Source organism: Sminthopsis crassicaudata, chromosome 2 (genome assembly GCF_048593235.1).
Source record: "Sminthopsis crassicaudata isolate SCR6 chromosome 2, ASM4859323v1, whole genome shotgun sequence".
In the NCBI taxonomy this organism is placed as follows: Eukaryota; Metazoa; Chordata; class Mammalia; order Dasyuromorphia; family Dasyuridae; genus Sminthopsis; species Sminthopsis crassicaudata.
Genome location: NC_133618.1, coordinates 84,476,259 through 84,501,952, shown reverse-complemented (window position 1 = coordinate 84,501,952; position 25,694 = coordinate 84,476,259). Strand labels below are relative to the sequence as shown.

Here is a 25,694-nt window from a genome sequence, read left to right as displayed (position 1 = left end):
TGAACTTTCAAGAATCATATCCTTTTACAACGGTTCATATACAGTGCTATATTAAGAAATTTAAAAGGATGAGGCCACAGTCTTCTCTAGATTTCACATATTCTCTGTGATACATTCTACTAACTAATAATGAATATAATTAGGCATTCAAGGATAAGAGCAAGGTTCATATTCTCTTATAAATATTAATATACCCTCTTGAGCCTGAGTTACTCCCTTGTATGTTTCTTGCACAGTACTCAAGATAAATGAATTTTCAAAATGTTCACAAACTTAATAGAGAAGAATTTATTCACTCAGAATGGGAGTCCTCCAAATGTGGGGTGAATGATTTTGGGCTTGGGTCTACTTCCTCATGAGAAGTCTAATGTGTCTGTCCTTGCACAGCCAATCTGGTATTATCCCAGAACACTCTGAGAAAGCATTGTTGATTATTTAAAACACCTTCCTTCCATCACCCATTTCCATTTCTACACTTCCACAGCTTTAGAGAACATAACTGCCCTCAGCTAAGGGCTAAATAGCCCTGGAGACAACTTACACAGACTCTCTACTCTGATACATCACTTCACATTCAATAAGCCCTGGAAATATAATGGCCCATTTTCAAATAATAAGAAACACTGAATTTCTTTGGTTGATTTAACCAGGTTATACTTTAATAAAGGGTTGCCACAGGCTAGTCCAGAGTTGCTTTCTTTGCTCATTTGAATAAAATTTGCTAGTTTTCTATAAACAGTATTTCAGATTTTTAAAGTCAGGAAATCCTTTGTGTCTGTTGAAATGGCATAAAAATTGTGACAGAAGGCAGCCCAGGCCTGTACAGAAAGAACAGTGCCATCAGCTGTTCCTACTGATCTATTCCTGCTGGGATTCATAGGGACAGCATATGTATCCCCAGAGTTTGCTCACTGGCACAGCATCACTTGCTATCACTAGCTTCCTGGATTTGGATTGCCAGAAGTTAGAGATGTTGAATAACTGATTTCAGAAGCAAAGCGCATGTATGATCTTGTGGATACCTTGAATCACAATACTGGATCTACAGTCATTCAAATCTGATGCCTTCTTCACAGAAGAGCAGATAGTAATAATTTATCTTGCTGCATAAAGGGAAGGAACAAGGGCTGGAAAAGCTGATATATGAAAAAGGAAAAAAAAATTGGAAAACTGATCCCATAGGAACAATTCCTTTGTATGAAAAATCAAATATATTGCAAAACAGAATGATTAATAATTTTTTGTTGAAAAAGTCCAATTTCCTGAAAAAATTTACCTCTTGTCATCAACACAATTCCATATGATAAGAAATTTGAAATCCTAAACTCTTTTTTCCCCTCTTCCTTTCTGGATACCATCAGCTTCTTCAATGCCCTAAACAGATAATTAATTTTCTTCAATTTGGTCAATTCTCCAAGAAACTCTCCTTTCTTGATTTTGACCCAAGATATAACTAAGAGAAAAAGTACTACTGAGAGATTTTTTTTTAAGGGTACAAAGCTATAGAAATGTCAAGAACATGACCTTTTAAAATAGTTCAACACTATTCCTTCCCCATTTGAATTTCTCCCTAATTTCTCTTTCTCTCTAATAGGAAAGTTGGGAAGGAAAAAAACCCAGTAGAATGAGGGAGTCCTAAGAGTAGGCAAAAATCTATAATTAAGTACACAATTCTGGCTCTCTTGTCCTTCCTTCTTTTGAGTAAGGAACAAAGGAGAAAAGAAAAAAAAAAATCAATCAGAAAAATAATTTCCTCACATTTCATCAAAGGCAATTTCCTTTACTTAGCCTTTCCAATTAATAATGAAAATGAGTAAACACAAATACCCATAGATAGACTATATCTCTGCTACAATTTTCTTGATAGGTACATTATAATATAAAAAATACAAAGATTTAAATAGTTGCACATGTATCAACATTATTTGTATATATGTATGCCTACCAAAAATGAGTTCATTTTTCAGATCAAACTTTGATTTGTGTCATTTCTTAAATGTTTTTTCTCTCTTCTTTCTCCTCACTGTTATACTGATCCAGATCTTTTTCACCAGGATTTGTAATACAGAGAGAATGGGTGGAGTCTCGAGTGGACATAAAGAGCTTGAAAAAGGTAAGGAAAAAGGGGTATACAGCTAAAATATACCATGAATGGACTACAAGTGGCCTGGATGTCACAGATGAAATAAAAATATTAAGTGTCTGACACCTGAATTCACACATTTCATTTGATTACACACACATCATAAATTCACAAATTTCCTGCACATAGATCCCAAATATATACACACATACTTTTTTTACATACATACCTCACAGTGGTATGCATCTCTAAATATACATTCTATACTTCAAAACCTAAATGAATCCATTATTTCACTGATGAGAACTTTGTCCATGGCCACAAGATTATCTGTCATTTTCATTCTCTATGTATCTGTTCACAATCTTTTTAAGAAGAATAGCTCTGGGTGGCCTTCCTTAATGGTTGTCCATGTGTCATCCCACACTCTTGATGAATGACTGGCCCACCTCCTTTTATTCAATACAGATCCCTTGCCATTCATTTTCTGAATTTCCATTCTTAATGGAATTTCTCTTTCTTAATGCCTTGTTCCCTCTTCCTTTCAAGAAAAAGGCAGGCAGTAACACTGACTTGCCAAAAACTATTTACTAATACTTATGTATACTTGCCATGCACCTTTCTACTACCCTTTGCATTACTGGCAACTGCTTTCTGTTCCATGATTATCAAAGCGCAATGTAACACAGTGGGTTGGAGTTAGGATGAGGGTGAGTTGTGGAGTTAGGAAGCCCTGAATTAAAATCCCATCTCTGACATCTACTGGCTATAGGGCCATGGTCAAGTCATTAGTGCTTGCTACCTTTTCCAAATCACTTCAGGGAAGAAAATTCCATGTAGGACCTAGATATAAAAATATACTACTGAAAAATGAGGTAGAGTGAAAAAAAAGTGCTGCTTCTAGAATTAGAAACATGGGTTTAAATTCTACTATTTGTGCATGTGATCACAGCCTTCCTGAGTATCAGTTTTCTCAACAGCAAAATTAAGGGGATTAGATTAATTTCAGAGGTCCCTTTCAAATTTACATTTATGACTATAATCTTCAGAAAATGAAAACTAACTTTTTTTCCTTTCCCAAAGGGGTAAAGTTTCTACTCTGTCTAGTTTCTACTCTGTAGCAGTCACTACATCCACTGTTTTACCATAGGAAAAACACTGGCTATGGACCTGGGTTTTACATGCAATACCTTTTTTACTTTGGCCAAATCATTTAAACTCTCTGGTTTTCAATTTCCTCACCTATCATGATCTGATCTGAAGGATCCTCTGTACTCTAAAACTATCATCTTAAAATCACCACATCAAAAGATGGGTTATTGTAACTTTTTTTTTTTTTTAAGTTTTACAGATGCTATCTTTTTTATACCATAGCAAATTTCTAAGATGTACCAGACTTTCTCTCATACTATAGTGCCCAACAGAGCTCTTTTTGGGAGTTTAGAAGGTAAAGTACTACATTCTGTCCCAACATTCAGGAGGATGCAAGAAAATTGAAAGCAGTAAAAACTGGAATTGAGATATTGTAGAATAGCACTTGGGGGAGTTTTGAATGGACAAATAGGTAGTTAGGTGGCACAGTGGATAGAAAGAGGAAGTTGCTGCTGCTGAAAACTGATGCCAGAGTGAGCTGGTCTTCTCTAAGGGAGCAGCACCCCTTAGCACTACTTTATTATCCTAGAATCCAGGAGAGAAATATTATCCCCTTAGGAAAGAAAAAGCACTGAAAAAGAAAGCATGAAGAGCTGCACCAGATGCCAGCAAGACCCAGGATGACCATCATAGCTGAGGGGTGGGTGGAGATGCTAGAAATGGTACTAAGAAAATATTTCTGCCACATCTAGAGATGGTTCCTTATTGTCCAGATGAAGGGTACAATTCTACTCAGCAACTTCTGTGCTTTTTATAGTAAAGACAAAATATAAATATTCTAGTACTGTAGTTTTGCCTCTGTGGCTAGGATCCTCCTCCTCAATGACAAAAAAAGTATTAAGATAAAAAGATGTGATATCCTATAGCTAACATCCAAATGCCTAAATAAGCTGGGGCCCAAAAGGCCTAAGTACTTAAGTAAGAGCAGCCAGAGATAAATAAGGATCAGATAAAATTTTAAGTATATCAGGTCTTCTGACTTGGACCCTTCCTCACGTTTCAGTGGTACCAACTATAGGTATGTTATAATTGAGATCATGATTAGTGTGGAAGTTGGCTAATATTTTGGTGAGCAGGGAAACCTTTATGCAAAGGTTCAAAGGATGATGAATCTATATGGACTGAAAATGATCTACATTCTCCAAAAGTATATTTACAACACAGCACTGGTGGCCAAAGATTTAAGAGTCTTTTCCTACCCACCTCTTCCAAATGTTCACTGCCGTAGTCATTACTACAATCATCAAAGTTTGGCAGACACATGGAAGAAAAGCATTTCTGAGGAAATCTTTACCCTATGGGATTTCCCATGTGACTTACTGTCACTGACAGAGTTTGGAGCTCAATAAGGCATGAAAAGTTTAGGAACAGCCTTGTTCATAAAAAAACGTGAACACTTAAACAACCATGACAGCTGTAAACTCAAGGACTTCTGAAATGTATAATGCATTTTCTGGCTGATTTATTTCAGATATGTTTGCAATTCAGGCACAAAATAGAATTCAGTTCCAACTGAAAAAAGTCATTACAGACAAATCCAACACAGGTACTATGATACCAAAGTTGATATATTATAATCCAGCCTTTCCATTTTTCATTAGCTTGGTTTTTTATTGATTCAACACAATTTTATTAAGAATTCACTACATGCAAAGCACAGCCTTTGGTTCCAAGTATTTCCAGGTAGCTCCTTTAGTGACCTGCAGTCCAGCCAAGTACTAAAAAAGCCCAGGTTAAAAATGGAAGGGGTGAGCACAAACCACAAAGCGACCACTGTACAGTGGAAGGATCCCTCTGAAGCCATTTTGATGACTTAGATGCAAGGCAAAATCATCATATTTGTTCAAGAAAACAGATTTGTGCAGTCAACCTCTTTCTTGCTTTAAGAGTAAGGGAGAGGACATTCCCAGGCAGGAAAAACAATCTCCTAAATACAAATTATATACATGTTTGAATTTCAAATCTCTCCTACAACTATCCATATTAAGATAGTGAGTGAAAAAATTGTCACACTTTATAGTGAATTGGAGGAATGTCACCAGACTGAATTTAATATGCTGTGGCAAGGGCAAATTCTTCATCTCCTTGCATTTATGGTTTGCTTGGATCAGGCACCAGGAATAGGGGAAGCATATCTATGATTCATTTCTCAAGATGGTGACCCCAGCAAGGGAGAAAGAGCCTCAGCCTACTATAATGTCTCCTGGAGTGCTAGGCTTACATACCATCCAGGCCATTGTGATGGCTGTAGTTTCTCTTCCCCAGGATGCTCAGAGATGCATGGTTTGGGGTAGCAAGCATCCGCTTAGTGGATGGGCTTTGCAGGCTTGGCGTAGATCTTAGTACATTTGGTTTCTTTGCAGGATGGATCTCTGTTGACAAGAAATAAGGTTTTTCTCAAAAAAGAACAAGTTATTAAAATATTTCTATGCATTCTAGATTCTGACTAGGTACATATCTCATTTTCTAATGATCTGAAAGTCAGTTCCTTATGAACCAATGTATTTTTCAAGGCAGTGCATAATGAATCAGCCTGAAGTGCTGGATACCAGGGTCCTACTTATCTAAAAAGGGTTGGATCTCCTCCTGAGTACTAGATCTGAGCCTTGTGTGGGGACTGTATGCAATAGCAGCCACTTGAGGTCACTTGGAACATTTATTAAAGGAATATGGCACCTAACTATTCACTGGAAACATGGCAAAGACATATTGTTAGAAATCAAAAGACTTCTAGGAGATATGTGACTTCAAGAAAAAAAACTCCTGAAAGGTAGGACTAACAATATTTTGCTCTGTATGCTTAAAATCCTTGCAAGTATCCTAGTCACCATTTTATAAATCTATCCATAATTAGATTATCACTAGGTATATTTGAGGGTCTGTGATGAGGGTGGGAGAGCAGGACCCAGGACAAATAATCCATAGAAACTTTTACTTACAGGAACAAAGGACTTAGTGCTGAAAGGAACTTTGTAGACCCCCTCATTTTCTATTAGGAAGCTGAGGCCGGTGAGATAAGTATTTTCAATAAGGACAAATGCTTAGAAACTAGCTGATATAAGTCTCCTCTTTTTGCTACAACACCCTGCCTATCAGTCCATTAATATCTTTACACAAGAAGAATCTGGCACAGGCACATGGAATAAGTCAATAGATTTAAACATTTCAGAGAAAAACAAGGGACTAATGAAGAGAAGTCACCAAAGGACAATGCAAAATCTATAATAGCTAGTGTATCAAAAGGCCTATACACTTAACTAGCTATGGATCCATGAGTAAATTAATTAACCTCTTAGCCTGTTTCCTCATCAAATGGAGATTATAAATACCACCTAACTTACAGAGTTGTGAGAATCAAATGAGATAATGCATGTAAAACATTTTGCAAGCCTTAAAGAATCATGTTATTATAATTATTATCATTAATACAAATTATTATGTGGAAAGAATAGCGATGTCTTGGAGACAAAGAGTGAAGCATTTTGGGGGGAGAGGGTGATACCTCTCAGAACTAGGTGTTGACTGTATGCATATAAGTGCCTCAGCTTTCTTTCTGTACCAACTGGTTACTCCCCTTCTCTTTTCATTTGTGGCCAAGTCATAACCCATTTTCAGCAGCCTAATGTCAAAAATAGCAAAGTGTCTCTTACAAATGGAGGGCTTGAGGCAATCACTTTGATTGGCTGTATCCTTTGAAATGGTTCTACTGGGCTGACTACCTCTTGGCTATCTACATAGCCATTCCATTACTCGAATCTGGCTCATGTCAGTACTGAGACTTGGCTGAAAAGAGGAGAATCCAATTAACTAAGAAACAGATGCATACAGTACGATGGAATATTCTGTTTCTTCAAAACTGTATAAAGGATGAGGATAGGCACTCCTATCAAAAAGATTATGGAATCAGATCCTACAATGGAATGTAATTATAACTCACATTTCCATATCTGTCCCACTCTGGCTCACAATAGCTTTATGAGCAAGGCAGCTCCTTTTTACAACTGAAGAAATGGAGACTCTGAGATTGTAACTTGCTGCCTATGGTCATACAGCATCAGAATAAGGCCTCTAACCAAGATCTTCTGACTCCCAAATCCATGCTGAAATCTCAAGGCACTTTGCAACTACTAACTAATCCAATTTCATGATGTTCACATGACAATGGAAAAGAAACCTCTTAAGAATTCTATTTCCCTCTGGAAGGACATCAAGTATAAAAAAAGCCGTTCTAATCTGTGGAATCATAATTTGCTCTGATGACAACATTCACAATAAAGGACTGTGTCTTGATTTTAAGAAAGATTGGATGTCTTTAAAGCATGTAGTATGATTACTTCATATCTATAAATTTTTTTGACAGAACAAGAAGACTGAATGTTATCCTTGGTATACATTTCCCTTTTATGAGGCAATGAAAAGCTAACAAACAATTCAAGCATGCACACAATCCCATTTTTGCATCGAGGTATATTAATAACCATCATTATATAAATTATTCATCTGAGAATTTTGCAAAGAAATCATGAGGTTTCTGCCTAACAATCTTTTTATGGAAATACCATTCTTAATTACGAAAGCATTAAAGTTTCTACATGCAAATGGAACAGAGGGGTCTAATGACCCTTATGCTTTAAGATTTTCAGAGTAAAAGCAGGAAAAAAACCAATATAAAGGATAGCTTTTTCAAATATAATCTTTAGATGAAATTTCATAACAAACTAGTGGTTTATTATGTAATAATGGCTCTAAACTAAGGCACTTATAAGATATGTATGAACTGCAAAACGATTTTGCACATACAATTGTTAAATAGGTCTAATATATGGAAAAGGCATTTTATATATTTTTCTCAAAGACAAAATACCCACCTAAATAACCAATGATACATGCCAAAGGTTTTCTAGTGCTTTTGCTCTTCATAGTATTTCCTGATACCTCTGAGTGTCTGTCTGCATCTGAGGAAAGAAATAAACACAAACACACCAATAAGCTCCCTAATTTTTCCATCTACATATTCACACACTTTGGAAATTAAAGTATTAAGTAGAATAAGGTGATGGTGTGTCTCCCCCCCACCCTTGTTGATGAAAAATGGAAAACTTTTCTTGTTACACTTTCTTTTCAATTCCTGAATTCGATGTGAAATTCCCACCCAGAAGTCCCAGAAAAAAAAAGGACCTTATAGATATGCCTTCACACACATCAGATTAACATGTCCACTTGGAAAAAAAAGTTCCATTTGTGAAAGCTTTTCCTGTATTACATATGGACAGTGACAACATTTTGTAGTCATTAGGAAGCTGAGATGAGTCACTGTAATTGAGAGAGATCTCTGAAAAGTAACATTGAGCCAATCTTACCGTGAGATGAATGTAGTGTAGCGTGGCAGATGAACAAGGCAATTGACAGGATTAAGACAAGAGAAAGGTCCCTTCCTGCTCCAGCCAGTTGCAGCAGGTTCAGAATGAGAAAGTCTTAACCTATTTTGGCAAATCTGAATTCAGGAGATGATGCCCTCAATGGAACATTTGGTTTCACAGCTCAGTTTTTACCCTGATGTAGAATCTACAGTGTCATTACTTCTGAAACTTGAGTGGGTAAGGGCCTGTTTGTAGATAGAGGGTTTCATCTATCACAAATTAGAAAGATACTCTTGGTATGGATATAAACTCATAAAAGTCCTCACGAGTCTGCTTCTAGCCCATCAGAAGATGTTTCAGACAGAGAAAAAAGTAAGGCACAAAGCCCAAGAAAACACATGTGCTTTAATGAGCTGTCATGTGGATACAAAACACTAGTAGAGGTATATGGAAGACTTTCATATCAGAAAGGTTATGGGACTAGAATATTCAGGAGTCCTAATAAAATGTACATTGAAAGAATTTTATGATTTTACTTTGGGCTTTGTTTTGAATTTTCTCAAATGGCACTTGATTTTTTTTTTTTTTATCCCAACAGCATAGCATTAACCAATTCAGTTCAGCATTTATACTACTTCCTCCCTTATCTGTAAGACATCCACACTGGCTTCCTACTTCTACTGTAGGAAATTTCCCTTTGTCTTCTTTGGGAACTGAGAAATGGGAGCAGGATAGCCTTTTGCATTAAAAGGTATGTTCAATTATTCTATTATTTCATATTAAAATTTAGCACTTTCTAAGAATTTTTTACCCTTTATTTTCCCTGCATACTGTTCAAATTCACATTTTTGAGAGTGGGAATAAGTATATACTAAATAGCTTTAAATATAACTGACTTATGTAATACGCGTTTTTAAAATGCTGTCAAAGTGCTCAATATACATTATCTCTTTTGACCCAATCTTGTGAGTTAAGTGTTACAGATATTCTTATTTTACTGATGAGAAAACTGAGGCTGAGAAAAGAAAAATAATTTGCCCAAAGTCAGATAGCTTATGTTGGAGGCAGTTGAACTTGGGTGTTTCTATCTGCAAGCCAAACACTATCATTTTGGCACTTAGAATAGCAGAGACTCATGAAATGTTTGCAGGCATGATAGAAATAATTTAAAAATTATTAATGTAATCACTGAGAATGCTTTATGATCCAATTTCTTTGTCTTCCATGTATCTAGTTCTTAATTTCTATTTGGGAAATTTTTATAAAATAGATACTTACTAAAGAGAATTTGGGCAGAAATACAAATGTACTTTTGGTATACTTTTGGGTAATTGCTTTACTGCTCTATAAATCCTAAAAGGAGGTTCTTAAAGGACAAACACACCAGTGTCAAATTACTGAGAAGCTAATATTAAAACATTTTCTTCTTAACCTTATTAAGTTCTTAAAACTTAGTTATACTTGAAATGTGTAATAGAAAAAAAATCATTTATGAAAATAAGCACCATAATATTCCAATTATTTTTAAAGAATGCCATTGGGTTCATATAATCAGATAAACTTATTTTGCTTCCTAATCTGAATAAAAACACCAGGTGCTAAATTCTGAATATCAAACTGTTATATAAAACTAATCATTCTCTGGACAATATCCTATAGATTATCACTTCTAAAAGTGATATAACTATCACTTAATCTATAATCCTATAGATTAAAACTTCTATTTGTCAAATCCCTCTTTGGCAGAAGGGCATCAATTCCCCCTCATCCGCCCCTGCTTTTATTATTAGTTTTTAAAGTTATCCTGGCTGCCCAAGGCTAAAAGGAAAAGCAACACCGATGTTCGTGTGGCACAAGCTCTGGGAGAAAAGATAGGAAAGTAAGCTAACAAACTCACTATGTGGGTATGATCAAAAAACCCAAAGGTATTTCATTTTAGTTTATGATAATTTGATCATAATTTCTTATTCATTTAACTCTGTTTATGATTCTAGTGTGTAATTTATATGATACTACCAATGTGACTTTTGGCTAAACCACTCACCTTTCTGAGCTTCTCTTTTGTAAAAACAGAGATAATAATACTTCCTACAGGAAAAGGAAGTATACTATAATATATCAAATGCTATATAAATGCACATCTTATTTTACAGGGAAAGAAACTGAGATTCAAGGTACTAAATCTTACAGATACTACTTGAAAGAAAAAGAATTTTATGTTAGTCAGGAATTTTGTAGTTGCAGAAAGACCTCAAAAATACCTTCCACAAACGGGTTTATACACATGGTGGAAAGTAAGGGAAAACAAATATCTATGATTAGATGTAAGCTTTAAATACTAGTATCCTTGGTTTGAACTTTCTGAATAGTCTGGGAAAGAGAATTCAAATTTAAATGCAGGACAAAGCAAATTAAAATAGGAAAATCTCTTAATATTCTAAATTAAATCCCATTCTAGAAGCTAAAAAAAAAAAGGTTCATCTTGTTTCATAAGTGTAGTCATGTCTAGGAATATTTCAGATTCACTGACATTCAATATCAACACAAATTTACTTAGTATCCAATTTTAAAGCAAATTATCAACAAGATAACCAAATAATATGCTGTACTTATTAATGAGATTGTTACACTGTTAAGTGTCATAGAATGTTAAAGCTAAAAAGGCTTTGCATATGAGATCATCTAAGCACATGCCATTCATTTTATAGATGAGTAAGAAAAGATAAGTGATTTGCCCTTAGTCACAGTTCTTAGATGACACAAGGACTGAAACTCAGGTTTGTCAAGTTTCATTTTTTCCATTATATTGTTTTCTTCTCCAGAAAGGTTGGGGAATTAGAAAGATTTATTACAGTAACCTTTATTACCAAAAATTTAACTCTAATTTTGAAGTCATAAATAATACTTGGGCCCTATAACATATGTAACTATTTGCCTTAGTTGATTAAGCCAAATGTTTAATTTGTTAGAAACACTATAACATGGGGCTCCCCCTAAAGGTCAAACAAGACATTATTAATATATCTGGGAAAATACCCTCTAAAAGCTCCATGGTAGTAACATATTCCTAAGAGGAGGAATTTGTCCTTTTCATTCTGAATTCATTTAGCAGAACAGAGCATCAGGCTTATTTACTTGATAGGGATCTTGCTTGCACTTACAGCTTTTTGTTTTTTTTTTATGCCAAATGTGATGAATCACTGTTAAAATTAACACTCGTAGCTATTTGTCTATATGCTTAAATGTAGTTGGTTTTTAAAATCCTTGCAAAGTAGATTATTTGAAATAGAATACAGTGGGTTTAAGTTTACATGAAAAAACCCAAGGGCGTGTGAAGAAAAAATGTTCACAAATTTTGACAAGTCCAATGGTTTTTATGACTACTGTCAAATTTTAGCTCCTAACACTTTCTATTCTAGCTTTGTAATGATGGGTAAGTCATCTTACCAATGGCACCTCAGCTTCCTCACCTGTAAAATGAGGGCAATAAAATTTGCATCATACTGCATAGGTTTGTTTTTGTTTTTGAGGGGAAAAGTACTTTGTAAAGCAAACAATGTTACATAAATTGTGAGTTACTAATTCTATTATTACTTAAGCAAAACTTTAATCACCAGTTCTCTGGGTTTAACATTTCATAGAACTCTACTCAAGACATTTATAGACGTCAAGAAAAAGTAAGGTAAATTCTTTAAGAAGCTATTTGGAAATCTGGCATGTTAAAAAAAAAAAATCAGCATTTATCATTCCCTCTGAGATTAGATTAGCTCCTTAATAATATTAAACTATACTGGTGCTTCCTTATTATATCCTTCAACATGTTAAACTGCTAACATTAAATTCCAGGGGGTCATAAACTCCTTTTTCATGTTTAGATCTATTATCTGATACTATTATAAACAAATAACAACAACAGTAATAATACCATAATTTACATAGTACTTCACAAAAAATATTATCTGATCCCCCAAATAACCTTCAAAATAATTATCATCTTAATTTTACACAGTTGAAGAAACTAAAATTCAAACAGTATGTTGGCCCACAGTGACTAAGTAAGCAAAATAGAATATCAGCAGTTGCTAAATTCAACCCCCCCAAAACTTCCTTGGAGGTGTATGTGGTGGGTGTTGCAATGATCCATGCCTATGAAAATCTGTTAGTCCCTTTATTTAATCTCATAATCCTGACTGTAATATGTTTTCATAACTCAGTAACTTGAGGAAACAAGATAGAATTTAATTGATATTTCAATCTGTTATGTAATTGATAAATTTCATCAAGGATAATCTGTTGCTTTACTTCAGCAGTGGGGATGATCCAATAACCTTAAGGGTCATGACGATCTGTCCATTGGTGATCCTGTCTTGTTATTTAATATTTAAAAAATAGTATTTATGAAACATACAAAAAGCAAAATGTAGCTGGTCAATACTAATGTTTGCCCTCTCCCCATTCTTTTTTTTTTTTTAAAGATCTAAAACTTGATGATAAACATATCATGTCCTATCTGCAAACATACTGATATATATTCAAGAAAATAAAATCAAAATTCTTCAGTTTTAGTATTTATCTATTTTAACTTAATTTTTTTTACTATCATAAGAGTGAATATATATTCCCACAACTCATATATATTCCCTCCTGTGCCCTGAACCACTATCCTTAACTAATCATGAAGTAACAATAGTAGTACCAAGGTAACTGCCAGGGTGAAGAGGTAGAGAATGTCAAACTATAGTAAAATATACATAACTTCAATTTTATATGGAAAACAAAAGTTAAGTTGACGTGTCAAGATGGTGATTATTACTTAAAACAACTAAATACTTTCCCAACAAAACCAGAGAGCTATGTTCTCCTCAAAGTACATTCAAATTTATATTTGCTTCATTAATCATAATGCTTCAGTTATCATTTCTTTTACAATTATTAATTCCTTCCTAGGTAAATGCTAAATATACTTTATAAGAATTTTATCTGAATGTCTTCATAAAGGAATTAAAGAATTAAAGGAACTGTGGTTAATATAATAAGGCTCACTCAAAAAAGGCTTAAAAATGTGAAATATATTTAAGCAGGCGCTAGAAAAAAAGTTCATCAAAAACTTGTCTGCAAAAAAATTAAAATCTGAATCCTTAGAATATGAGTGAACTTTCTGTAAGAATCATATTCTTTATTATTGTTCTCTGGGAAATGATGAGCAGGATGCTCTCAAGAAAAACAAACAAACAAAACCCTAGAAAATCCTCCATGAGCAAAGTGAAATATATTGTATACAAAGTAATAACAATGTTCTGGGATGACCAGCTGCAAATGACTTTGTTATTCTCAGTAGTATAATCATCCACAATTACTCTGAAGAATTTATAAAATCCTATCCATACCCAGAGAAGAATCATGATAGATTGAAGCATTCTCTATTTCTCTCTTTTAAACCTAATTTTTCTTGAGGGTTTTTATTTTCATTAGGGGGATTTATATTTTCTTTCACAACTTGCCTTTTATGGAAATGTTTTGTAAAATTTCACATGTAGTTACTTAATTGTGGGTAGGGATAAGAGATAGAACCTAAAACTCAAAAATCTTAAAAACAAATGTTAAAAAAAAATTTTTTTTGAATGTAACTAGGGAAAAACATTAAATAAATAAGAAAAGAATCACATTCTAAATGTTATATTCTCCCTGGAGTTGATAAATATAAATGATTAGAAAATATAAGGTTACATGATATTGACATGATATTTTTCATCAAAACAAATGGCTGAGGTTTTATATTAAATGATATCTAATTAATTTTTGAAATCACATCTAAATTAAACCTTAACTCCACTGGCAATATAAAGCAGTTTAACTGAAAAAACGATGAGATGACAATTCACCGAAGCAATAACAAAAATTAAGCTATTGTATAAATTAACAGATATATTTACAGGAGATTCACAGAAAATGCACGTTTCCTCAATGGCTAATTTTAATTTGTGTTGTTTCTCCCTCAGTTATAGAAAGAATGGTAAAAATGGGTCTCTGGTAATCTAAAAATAAAAAAGAAGAATCCCATTTATTTCCTCTCAACAGCTTCACTTTTCCAAGTTTAAATTTTATCTTTCAAAATAGATGAATAGAAGAGTTGAACCCAAAGGTTTGTTTTCCCCATTTCTCAAAAAAAGAAAAAAGCCTTTAAGCTTACATTTAAATTGATAAGTGATAATAAGTAACAATATAGGTGAGGTTATCAATGCTAGTTTAATGCAGTTTTTTTTTAATTTTACCCTCTCTTCCCCAAATCCTAGGACTTTTGTTAGCAATCAGTATTCATTTAAGGGTCACTTTTTACTCTTTCAGAGAATCCTTATCAATAAGTCCCAAACTGTATAATTTTGTGGGAAATTTGTATCCAGGAAAGAAAATTGTATTTCAGATGTTCTTTCTTTTTGCAACCCCAGCATGAATTCAGACTGTCCTATCAAAGCTGAGCAGGTGTCTGGTTGCTGAGGAAGTGTTGGGATAATCTACTCAATGATAATGTAAATTTATAACCCCAATGTCAAGTGCTTTGTGTAGAAAATGATAGCCACACAATCATGTAAAAAATACATGGAAATATATGATTCATGACATATGCATATGTAACAAAAAAAAATGTTGAACACAGGAAAATAAAAGCATAATATCACACGTAAAGTTAAGTTTAAGAGATTCTTCTGAGAATCCTCATTCAAAATAATTCAAGATTCTGTAAATGTATTTATAATTTGCAGTCTCACAGAAATACAGTGAGACTCATGAAACTATTTGATAATGTTGGGTAACAGTTGTAAATGCTAATATGCTAATGAGAAAATGAGAGGTGGCACAGACACACACAAAAAAATGCTAGATGTCAAATAATAAGACTTAATGAAACTAACATTAATTCATTTCAATAAAATTTCCTATTGTACTGAAATACCTCAGCATATAATAAAGCCTCATAAAGGCTCAGGGTCAATCCTGTAGCACTCACCTTCTAGGGTAAAAGTGCCTCTTAATAGGACCTCTTGGAAAGGATACAAACCCAAGTTTATACTGAACTCTATGGAAAACAGTATTGTAGAGAGGTTCTAATGTATTTCAATAAGTTGATTAAGTTAAAATTAGAATAGACAAAAAAAATTCTTAAAAAAATTAAACCAAATAAAGGCTGTAGACAAGAAATGATGTTTATTGCAAACAAACAAAAAACCAAAAAGAAAACAAAACAAAACAAAAAACAAAAACAAAAACAAAAAAAAAAAAACAGAAAAATGATCAGAAGCACAGCACATATAGTTAAGAATTTAAAAGCATCTTACATTCTGCCCTAATGGCAGCACAATTAATAGGGACAAAGGGTCGTCTTGCTGCCTGCCGCAGCCGGAGGGTATTTTTGCAGACCTGGCGAGCAAGTTTGGTCAAACATGTAGTATGAAGGAAGAAAGCTTGGCGGGTCTTCACAGATGACTTTGGACTTCCAGTGTTTCGGACTGGCATTCCCTGTGTGGCCTGACGTGACATGTGACCTCTAACACGGGGGTCCTACAGAAACCAGAAATCAAAAATCACCTAAAGTAATAAAACCTAACATCATTTTCATCATGTATAAACATAAATGTACCTTAATGTATTTATTAAGACATGGAGATGACTCAACAGCTTGTCCCTAAAACCAGGTGTGAGGCAAGAATACCACCACATGGATTTTATGTGTTTATAATTCTCAAGATACCAAAAGCTGAAGTGGAAAAAGCAAAAATAAATTGAAGACTCACTGAGAGGGTTAATTTCATGTTATCAACTTTAGTATTGAAGGATTCCCTGAGGTAGAAACAGAAGAAAATATTTTCTTTACTACTAGAGATAGGGTCTAATATAGTTTGACATTTTCAATCTAACAAAATTTAGCCACACTGACATTTCAATTACTCATGGCACAAGATTAAGGTCCTGTCATTTTGTACTTTTTTTTCCCCCCAGATCCAAGACAGTCTAAAAACAAGACAGATTAAAAAAAGATGTTCCTATACATTCATCTTGCCTTCTTATTTACTTCTCATTTTTCAACACCAGTTAATAACTTCTTCATTAGAATGTTTTCCAAATAAACAATTTTTTTGTGAAGAATATCACTTGCTGTATTTTTCATCTACATCTTGCTATATTTTCAAGGATCCATAATTTTATGAATACGGATATGCTCCTTACCAACAAGACTATGATTCTGCTCTTCTTTTAAGTATATGATGTTTATGAATTTTTGGAACTAAGAAAAAACTGTAAAAAAACTATATCACCTAGTAGTCAACCATTTGATGATGAGCCTCAGGAAACTTAGATAAGCTTAACTCCAGATGACTGACTTGACATAATCTTGAAAGATCAGTATGTGAAGTCTTTCAAACTTGGTGGAACTTGACAAAAGTTGTGTTCTGCTGGAGAACACAGAGAGAACCTAGGGTTCTCTCTGTGTGCCATGGGGAAATCCTAAATGGCTTTAGTGAAAAATAATTAACATTTTATTCATGATGAAATCATTTTATTGTAACCAAAAAAAGCTTAATTGGGCAAATACAATAGAAAAAAAGAAGAGAGCTAATACTTCATACACTGTTCTATAGGCTGAGATCTACTACAGAATTTCAGTGAATTTTGCCTTTGGTGAGCAGAGGGAAGATCTGCGCAAAGACTGATCCCAATATGTTTAATAATGTCTAATTTGATAATAAATGGTCGATGCAATTAATGATGCAAAGATGTTAAAATGTTATGTTAACCTTAAGACTTCTATTTCACCACACACTGTGATCAATACATTATACCCTACCTTCCCACCTACTGTATGGAAACCTTTTAATGAACTCCTAAACATCAAATCCCATGGTCTTGACTGTTGAATTCTCACCCAACCTTTAAAACCTAACTCAAATGCTACTTTCTTCATGAAACCTCTTCATCAACCTACTATTTATATTTCCCTGTGGCATATCACATAGTATACTACTTTGTATTTGTCCAAGACATCATGTTTTGCAGTAATCTCTGTGTATACCTAGTTTCCTTACTAGAATGGACTATATCTTATCTCATTGACATTAACATTGACATTAACGATCTGTTTTACACTCAAGGTATTTAATAGATAATTATTTACTGAAAAAAATTTCAAACTTAATTCTTTGTTTACCAAGAAAAACTGAGACATTGAGAAATATCCACTAAGCATCAAACCCTAAAAAAACCGAACAAGACCTATTGTATACATACCTCTGTGGTTGGGTTGGGTGATAGCTTCTCTTCTTCTGTCTGTGTAGGCATTTTCAGGCCACCATATTTTTTCCAATACAGCCAACAGGTTGCACATAATCTACATTGCATGTTCGGTGGCCCCCAAGAGTACCATTGATGGGACTGTGTGGCTAAGAATAGGAAAATAATGTAGTTAAATTTCTAGCCAATATCAATATAAAAATACCCTATGGCAGAATTTAAAAGACTTTTTTTATTTGTGATCTCATTTATATTTTTTCTTCCTTTCATTTTTATAACCCATTAAGAAGTATAAATTCTATATACACATTCATACATTTTAATAAAAGTTCACAAAAGCCATTTTTATAGTAAGTTCACTTCCTAGTACATTTTAAAGGTTATTAAATAAGCAATCCTCAATATTTGTGTGCCTTTTTAAAAAAGATAAATTATAGAAATTTAATTATAGAAAACAATAAGCAATCATACTGATTAGATGATGAAATTAATTCTTTAAAAAGACAGTCAATTATGCTATCTATTATCTACATGAATAGACGGAAGAATATCACAGATAACGCAATAATCACAATAATTATCATACTTAATTTAAATATGGATGTGATTTATATCTTCAGAAATTACAACTCAAAATTATGAAGGCATTTTGTGAAAATCTAAAATGGGAAGTCACCTCTGTATGGCTTATTTTTGGCTAACATTGGAAATCAAAGTTATTTTTCTCTCAGGTACATCAATATATTTACTTTACTAATTTAACCATCTATGGTTCATAAAATTTTTTCTTCGATCAGAACTGAACCTGAATCTGAATCTAAATACAGGACGGTGAATTTCAAACATCTTTCAATTGCAATCTTATGGATGAAAGAGTATAATAGGTAGTAATTTCAAAAGAGTAAGAGCAAAGTAATATTGCTCTATTTCTTATCTCTCTATAGATATTGGATTGTGATTGAGTGAAGAACAAATTAAAAACATTTTCAAAAATCTATCATCCTAAAACAAATCCCACAAATACCATTCAAAACACCAGAAAAAAATACCATTTACTTCTTCCATCTTCTGGAAAGTTCCTGATAAGATTGAATGTGACAGAGCATTGAGACACTTCCTCTCCCAAAATAAATTATAGCTCACATATTATCTATAGCAATCAATGGCAAAGTCAAAAGAATCTCAATTTCTAACTGCTATTAAGTTGACCAAATTTTCTAAAATCAAAGCACAAGTGCAATTGCATATATTTAATAGAACCTAAAAGATTTAAGTCTCCTGTGAGCTAACGTTAAGTTTCACCTGAGCAGCAGGGTCTCATTCATATCTTATGATACTCCACTCAATGGTCTTAGTAAATAGAGAACACCCTCTAGCTTCCTACTAATGTTGACCTTAATAAGTCTCTTGAGTACTCACTGTAGCAGCTCTCACAGGCTCGTCCTATCAGTGCACTCTGGGGTTGATAAGGGGTTCCCACAGCTCCATTCACAGTGTTGGGTTTTCCATTGCTGCCAGATATTTGGTTGGGATTTGGTTTGTTGCTTTAAATAAAATTTAAAGTGATAACTTTAATTTTTTCAGTAATATTTTTCCCCAGCAGTTTCAGTTATCAATCCAAACAGTCCCTATTATGTAACTTCACATTACCCAAAATGACTTTACACAAGGAATTCTGACAGAAATCCACATTCTAAAAAAACAGCCATGTTATCTTTACTGTACAACATGGTGGCCTCCCCACCCCCAATCAAAACAAAACAAAACAAAACAAACAAATACCCTTTAGGTGAAATCACAAGAATACATGTGTAGAGAAACTACTGTCACTGCCACCAGTAAGATTAAGGCTTGAGACCTCTGGTGCCACAATGAGCAAAAACCTTTGCCCCAATTCATCCTACTTTCTAGGTGTTCATCTGTCACCTATTTTCTTTCTGTCAATGCTTGGGTACTATGTGTGTCTGTCCCTAGCCCCCCGGTTTTGCCAGATCTCTCTAGTCTGCATCCATGTCAAACTCCCATGTGTCTGTACCCCATGTTTTTTATCTTGCCCCTGCGTATTCCTTCTCCTTCTCTTATTTCCCTGTCCCCAGCTCTAACACATCCTTGAAACATTAGATAGCCCCCCTCCTCCATGGGTATATGTACCCCTTCCTTTCTTCCTTATCTATATCCACATATATATGTGGATATATATATATATATAAATTCATATTACATAAAAATTACTTTACATAGAAATCTGAGGAACAGTACATTTACATAAAGCAAGAATTATCTGTAGATGCTCTATTACTTTACATGTAAAAACACTAAAAGGCTTAAAAAATCAAGAAAAACATTTATGACATTACATATATATATATATGTATATGTATATATGGAAAAAAAATTAATCTGATATAAACAAAGAGCTGAATTGCAACTGGAAGATACTGATACCTTGGCACACCTTGCCTAAGAAATATTGATAAAAAGCTTCCCAATCTTTCTCTTCCTGAGAACATAGAAGAGGATTCAGACTTCTAAAAACAATGGGGGTTCATTTCCTTGGAATTCAAAAGAATGAGCAAAAACTCTAAGTGCCTTTCTCCTTGCATTTGTGGATGCCCACTTTGCCTTCCCATTATCCCCCTGAATGTCCAGTCATAAATTTGGTTTCTCAGTAAGATGATTAAAATCTCACAAAGTAAATATAAAGAACAAGTTTGGATTAGTTCAAAGAACTGTTCTTCGTTCTATTGCTGATTCTCTGTGAAACCTCTAAATTAATTATTTAGCTTCTATGTCCTTTGAGTTTCTTCCTTTATAAATTAGGGCTAAATGTGCCACTAATTGGTGTCAAGAGGTATTCTGAAGGGGAAAAAAAAAGTTTTAAAGGCAAATTTAAACATGAAAACGAATTAAACATAGTTTTATTTGAATTGTTTTCATAGTATTGCATTTATCAGTTGAAAATATACAAAATAAAACCTAATTATTTAGCAGTTCAGATTGAAAGAACTAACATGTTATTACATTTCTGATATTAAAAAAATTTATTGTAAATAGTAGGAAATGGTTATCCCATGAGGTTATATTGATTACTGTGCTATCAGATTTTTTTCTTGAAAAATTGAAAATATTATGGGTTTAAGTATACTACTGATAAATTTCAGCAAAGTATTATGGAAAAGCATGAAGTCAGTTTTGTAACACTATGGAATGCTACTTGGACTTTAATATAGGTAGTAATGATTTAAGACTAAAAACAATGTTGAAGAATGAAGTTTCTTGTCAAGGATCTATTATTCATTTTGAAGTTCAGGGATATAAAGAATAACTGTCACAGGACATATAAATGAACTTTTCCTCACAAATACTAAAAGCAAAAGCAAATAAACAAAACAAAACAAAACAAAACAAAACAAAACAAAACAAAAAAGTCACAATTTATTTTATAAGAGATATGTAGCTCTGAAAAAGTGAATTAATAATGAAAAGAAATCTTTCATGGTAGGGTTCTTAGATCTTAGCATAACTTTATGATCACATGTTAATCTGATTAGTATGGCAATCTATTTATATATAAAAGTACATTTTTGAAAGTAACTTCAAAGAAAATGCAAAATAATGAACAATAATCTGTCATGGACTCCCAAAAATCTTCCTCTGAAGTTGTAAATTCAGCATTATTACAAAACAGGTGATAATTTTATTTTATTTTATTTTTTTTTGAGGCTGGGATTAAGTGACTTGCCCAGGGTCACACAGCTAGGAAGTGTTAAGTGTCTGAGACCAGATTTGAACTCAGGTCCTCCTGAATTCAAGGCTGGTGCTCAATCCACTGCGCCACCTAGCTGCCCCCAGGTGATAAAAATTTAAAACATTCATACAGAAACCAAATTATATGCACTTTTCTTCAACAAGAGACTGTTATCTGGGAAAAATATGAAGAAGAATCTTAATTGTTTGACTGAACATCCCAGATAATCATAAAATTTGCATAAGGTCTGATGAATAAGAAATGTGTCAAATTCTAAAATTCATGAATCACAGAAGCATTTTAATCACAAGATATGCTGTAAAATATAAATATAAACAAAAGTTGATTTGTAGAACAAATATTACATTGTATCTTTGAATGGTAATATTTAGCCTGTAAACCTTAGTAGAGAAGAATAAAACTAATGTTATTAGCTTTGAAGAAAAGGTTACTCTGAAAGATCATAATTCATTCTTTATGAGCCCACCTGTTCCTAAAAGCATGTATTAAATAATATATCTAAATTCAATTATCAAAAGACTCAGTATAATACAAAATGAAAACAAATGTAGCACTCGGTTCACAAAACAATAATCTCTATGTGAGACTGTCACATTTCTTTTGCTTCTTTCCAAGTGCCTGAATAGAACTCAAAAACGTACTGAATGTATTACTTGAATGAGCAAACCAAAGTCCAGAATATTTTAAAATACAGAATACTTTAAGATGGAAACAACCCTAAATTGCAGAGTATGGAGAAAAAAAAAAAACCTTCTATTTACATTGGATGACACTATAAAAGAGGAACAGAAATAGACTAGTGTAAAGGAAAATATCTGGAAAGTGACACCAAAGTGAAATGAGGTAGAAAGAATTTATTAGTTAGATTTTTTTTCCACCTGATAATAATTATTAATCAACAAATAGTTTAAGTACCTATTTTATGCAGGCATTTCTGCCTTACCTGCTTCTAAATGTCATATAAATTAAGCTTCATTCCCTAAGAAAAGACAGAGCTCAATGTGCAGAAATATGGAGGCAAGTATTAAGAGTACAACCTTTAGTTGAAAACCGGATGGATGGATATTATTATATTCTTCTCCAACATCTCAGAAATAGACAGTTTACAATATCAGTTACCCAAGGGAACAATGAAAAAGAAAACAGTAAGCTGTGGATATTTCTTGAGGCAAGTATGGAGGATGAAGATGATTATGTGGTCATCTACAAAGTATATGTTATGTCTGTGCTTCTTCTACCATATAACACTTAGAAATGTACAAAGGACAAAATGATCTTTTCCTAGAGGAAGAAAATGGAAGAGCCACAGATTACCCAAAAGTTCTTTAAAAGTGCTCTTGCCAGCTGAAAGTAGGGAACTCAGAAGATAATGATAGATTTTGAAAAAGAATAGTCAACTAAGAATTTAGCTTATGACAAAAAAAATTTGGATTTCTACACCATGGCTTAAAATATATTTATGTAACACTCTTGGCTATGGCCATGTGATAAGGGTCAGTAAAAACATAATTTCCATAAACTTGTGAGTTAATTAGGATGGATAGAAGATTTTAAAATTAAACAAGAGGGAAAGAAAGCTAACCACATAGATCTGACAAACTAATTATCAGAGAGAAAGTACTAGTTTCCACAACAATATCCAAAGGATAATCAGCAATAAAACTCTTAACTCAAATGTCTATATGCAAAGTAAAAAATGGGATGAACCAGAAAATGTTATATTAAAAAAAAAAAAATGACTTGCCAGGTATTGATGTGATGAAGTGGAATATATAAGTAACCCAAAACATAATCAGGAGCTGGAAGGGATTTATAGATCTATATATTAATAAGAAATATATGTGTCTAGGAGGGGAAAATGGTGGAGAATATTTTATTAAGAACTAATGGAGAGAGAGAGAGAAGTGATATAGTTGTGGGTTTATCTAGCATATAGTACCTGGCACAAAGCAGGCATTTAATAAATGCTAGCTAACTACTCATTTCATTCATATTGCAAGCCATTTGGGTAGAAGGAAGAATTTGAGAAACAGGCCCCAAGCTAGTATGGAAGCATATTACAGTCACAGAGTATTTCAACTACCTAATCTTTGCTGGAAGTCCATCATTGCCAAAAGCCGAGCAGTAGATAAATTTGTGATCTGACTTTATGCCAATTTAATTCTTTAAAAGGTAGAGGAAGCCATCAATCAACTCTGTGTGTGTATGTGCATGTGCACATGTGTGTGCAGAAGGTAGAGTGGAGGAATAATTGCAATACAGTTTAAGGCATTAGCAGTTGGAGAAATCAGGAAAGATTTAATAGTACCTCTGTTTAGTCTTGAAGAAATAAAGGGCACTGCTATAAAGGAATGATTGGTGAAGTAGAAATAGGATCTTAAAGGGTAAATGACCAATGTAATCATAACTGATTGTGGTAATCTCACTTGATCAAGAGACAGGATTTTAGTAAAGTTCTAGTAAAAGGATAGTTAGGATCCACTGATCTAATATTTTGAAGGGGAAGTAAATCTTAAAAGCAATAAATTAAGACTTCTTGAGGTGAAGTTAAGATGGTGAGAGTAGAGAGCCCTCCCAACATTCCCCTCCAAACAACTTTCAAAGTGAATTCTAAAATAGCAGAGCCAACAAAAGATCAGAATGAACATCCTTCTGACCCAAGATGTCATAGGAAGTTGGAAAAAGAAATCTGTGACATGAGAGTAGAAGCTGACCAGGAACCCACATGGATGAAATATCATTTCAGTGGTGGGATTAAATGGTGAAGACAGAAAAAGCAGCAGTTTCAGCACCTCCCAAGGCAGAGATGGTAAGGGGACAGAAACTACAAAGGTTTCCTTTATTATCACTGGATGCAAGACCAGATGATGTTTGGCAGCTTCACTGCCTATACCCACTTCTGAGTAGCAGAAGTACTTTCAGTCAAGAGGGAATGGAAACCCAGAAGAATATACTACAAATTAGAACTGGGAGACTTTTGCATCATGTCCAACAAATTAGCAACTTTAAAAAAGATGAAAAACAAGAAATAACCTAAGACTGTGAGACTGGTAGGACAGGAAGAGTGATACTCTCTTGATGGCACACAGTGAATTAATCCAATCATTTTAGACAACAATTGGTAATCATGATAGAAAAGAGACTTTGCTATTCACACTTTGGGATGCATTGCTAAACATTTATTCCAAAAAGACAAAAGATGAAGGGGAAAGGTCCAAAACCTACCAAAAGACTTGTAGCAATAATTTTTATGGCAGTAAGAAATTAAAAAAAGGTGAATTTCCACTGAGTGGGGAATACTTGGATAAATTATGGCATATGAAAAGTCAATTATTTTTACACAGCAGGAAAGAATCAACATTAAGAATTCAGAGAACAATAGGGAAATTTATATCCACTAATGCTTACCGAAAAAAAAAAATAATAATAAAGAACCAAGATAAATTTTATACACAGTGACTTCAATAACTTAACACAAAAAGTAATAAAAAAGACATCAAAATTAAAACTGAAGCAATAATGAGTCATCATCTACAGGATTGAGGAAGTATAGGCCCTCTCTAGAAAGATAATGGACTAAAGGTGTGGAATAAGGCGCATGCTACCAGACACAAGCAAGGTGCTGTAGTTTTGGTTTGCTTAATTGTAAAAGGATAGTAGGTTTTTGGTGGGAGGTAGTAATGGGAAATGACAACAATGTTTTAAAAAAATATATTTTAAAAAGTTGACAGGCTGAAGGATTTACTGTATCGAATGAGACGAAACTAATGGAGACAAGTATAAACTTTTCAACTTGATTTCAAGAAATAGTTTCACAAGTAAAGAACAAAGGAGATATGACCAGATATATATTTACATGAACTACAATCAGATGACTATAGAAAGTTATACATCTGCCCCCCCCAAAAAAAAATCCAGATTGTATTAAATGAGGCACAGTGTCAAGAATGAAGGAAATAATGATTCAATTATACTCTGCCATCAAAACTGGAATCTAGTTATCTTTTAGGAAGCACATAGACAAGTTGAAATGTCCAAAAGAGGA

The 25,694-nt window shown here is 33.5% G+C and overlaps 1 protein-coding gene across 4 annotated transcripts in view; it reads right to left on the bottom strand.

Annotated features, from left to right (window-relative positions):
* Window positions 1-25,694, bottom strand: part of MTA3 (metastasis associated 1 family member 3) — a 174,725-nt gene that overhangs the window by 16,955 nt on the left and 132,076 nt on the right. For 2 of the 4 annotated variants that reach the window (XM_074286690.1, XM_074286693.1), the window contains exons 12-16: window positions 19,300-19,424; window positions 17,878-18,029; window positions 15,930-16,152; window positions 8,104-8,190; window positions 5,461-5,607 (exon numbers count right to left, since the gene is read on the bottom strand). In XM_074286690.1, coding sequence (XP_074142791.1) covers window positions 5,461-5,607; window positions 8,104-8,190; window positions 15,930-16,152; window positions 17,878-18,029; window positions 19,300-19,424 — 734 coding nt within the window. Of the gene's footprint in view, window positions 1-4,825; window positions 5,608-8,103; window positions 8,191-15,929; window positions 16,153-17,877; window positions 18,030-19,299; window positions 19,425-25,694 lie in introns of those variants that run through there. The other 2 variants (XM_074286691.1, XM_074286692.1) reach the window with 2 other exon arrangements.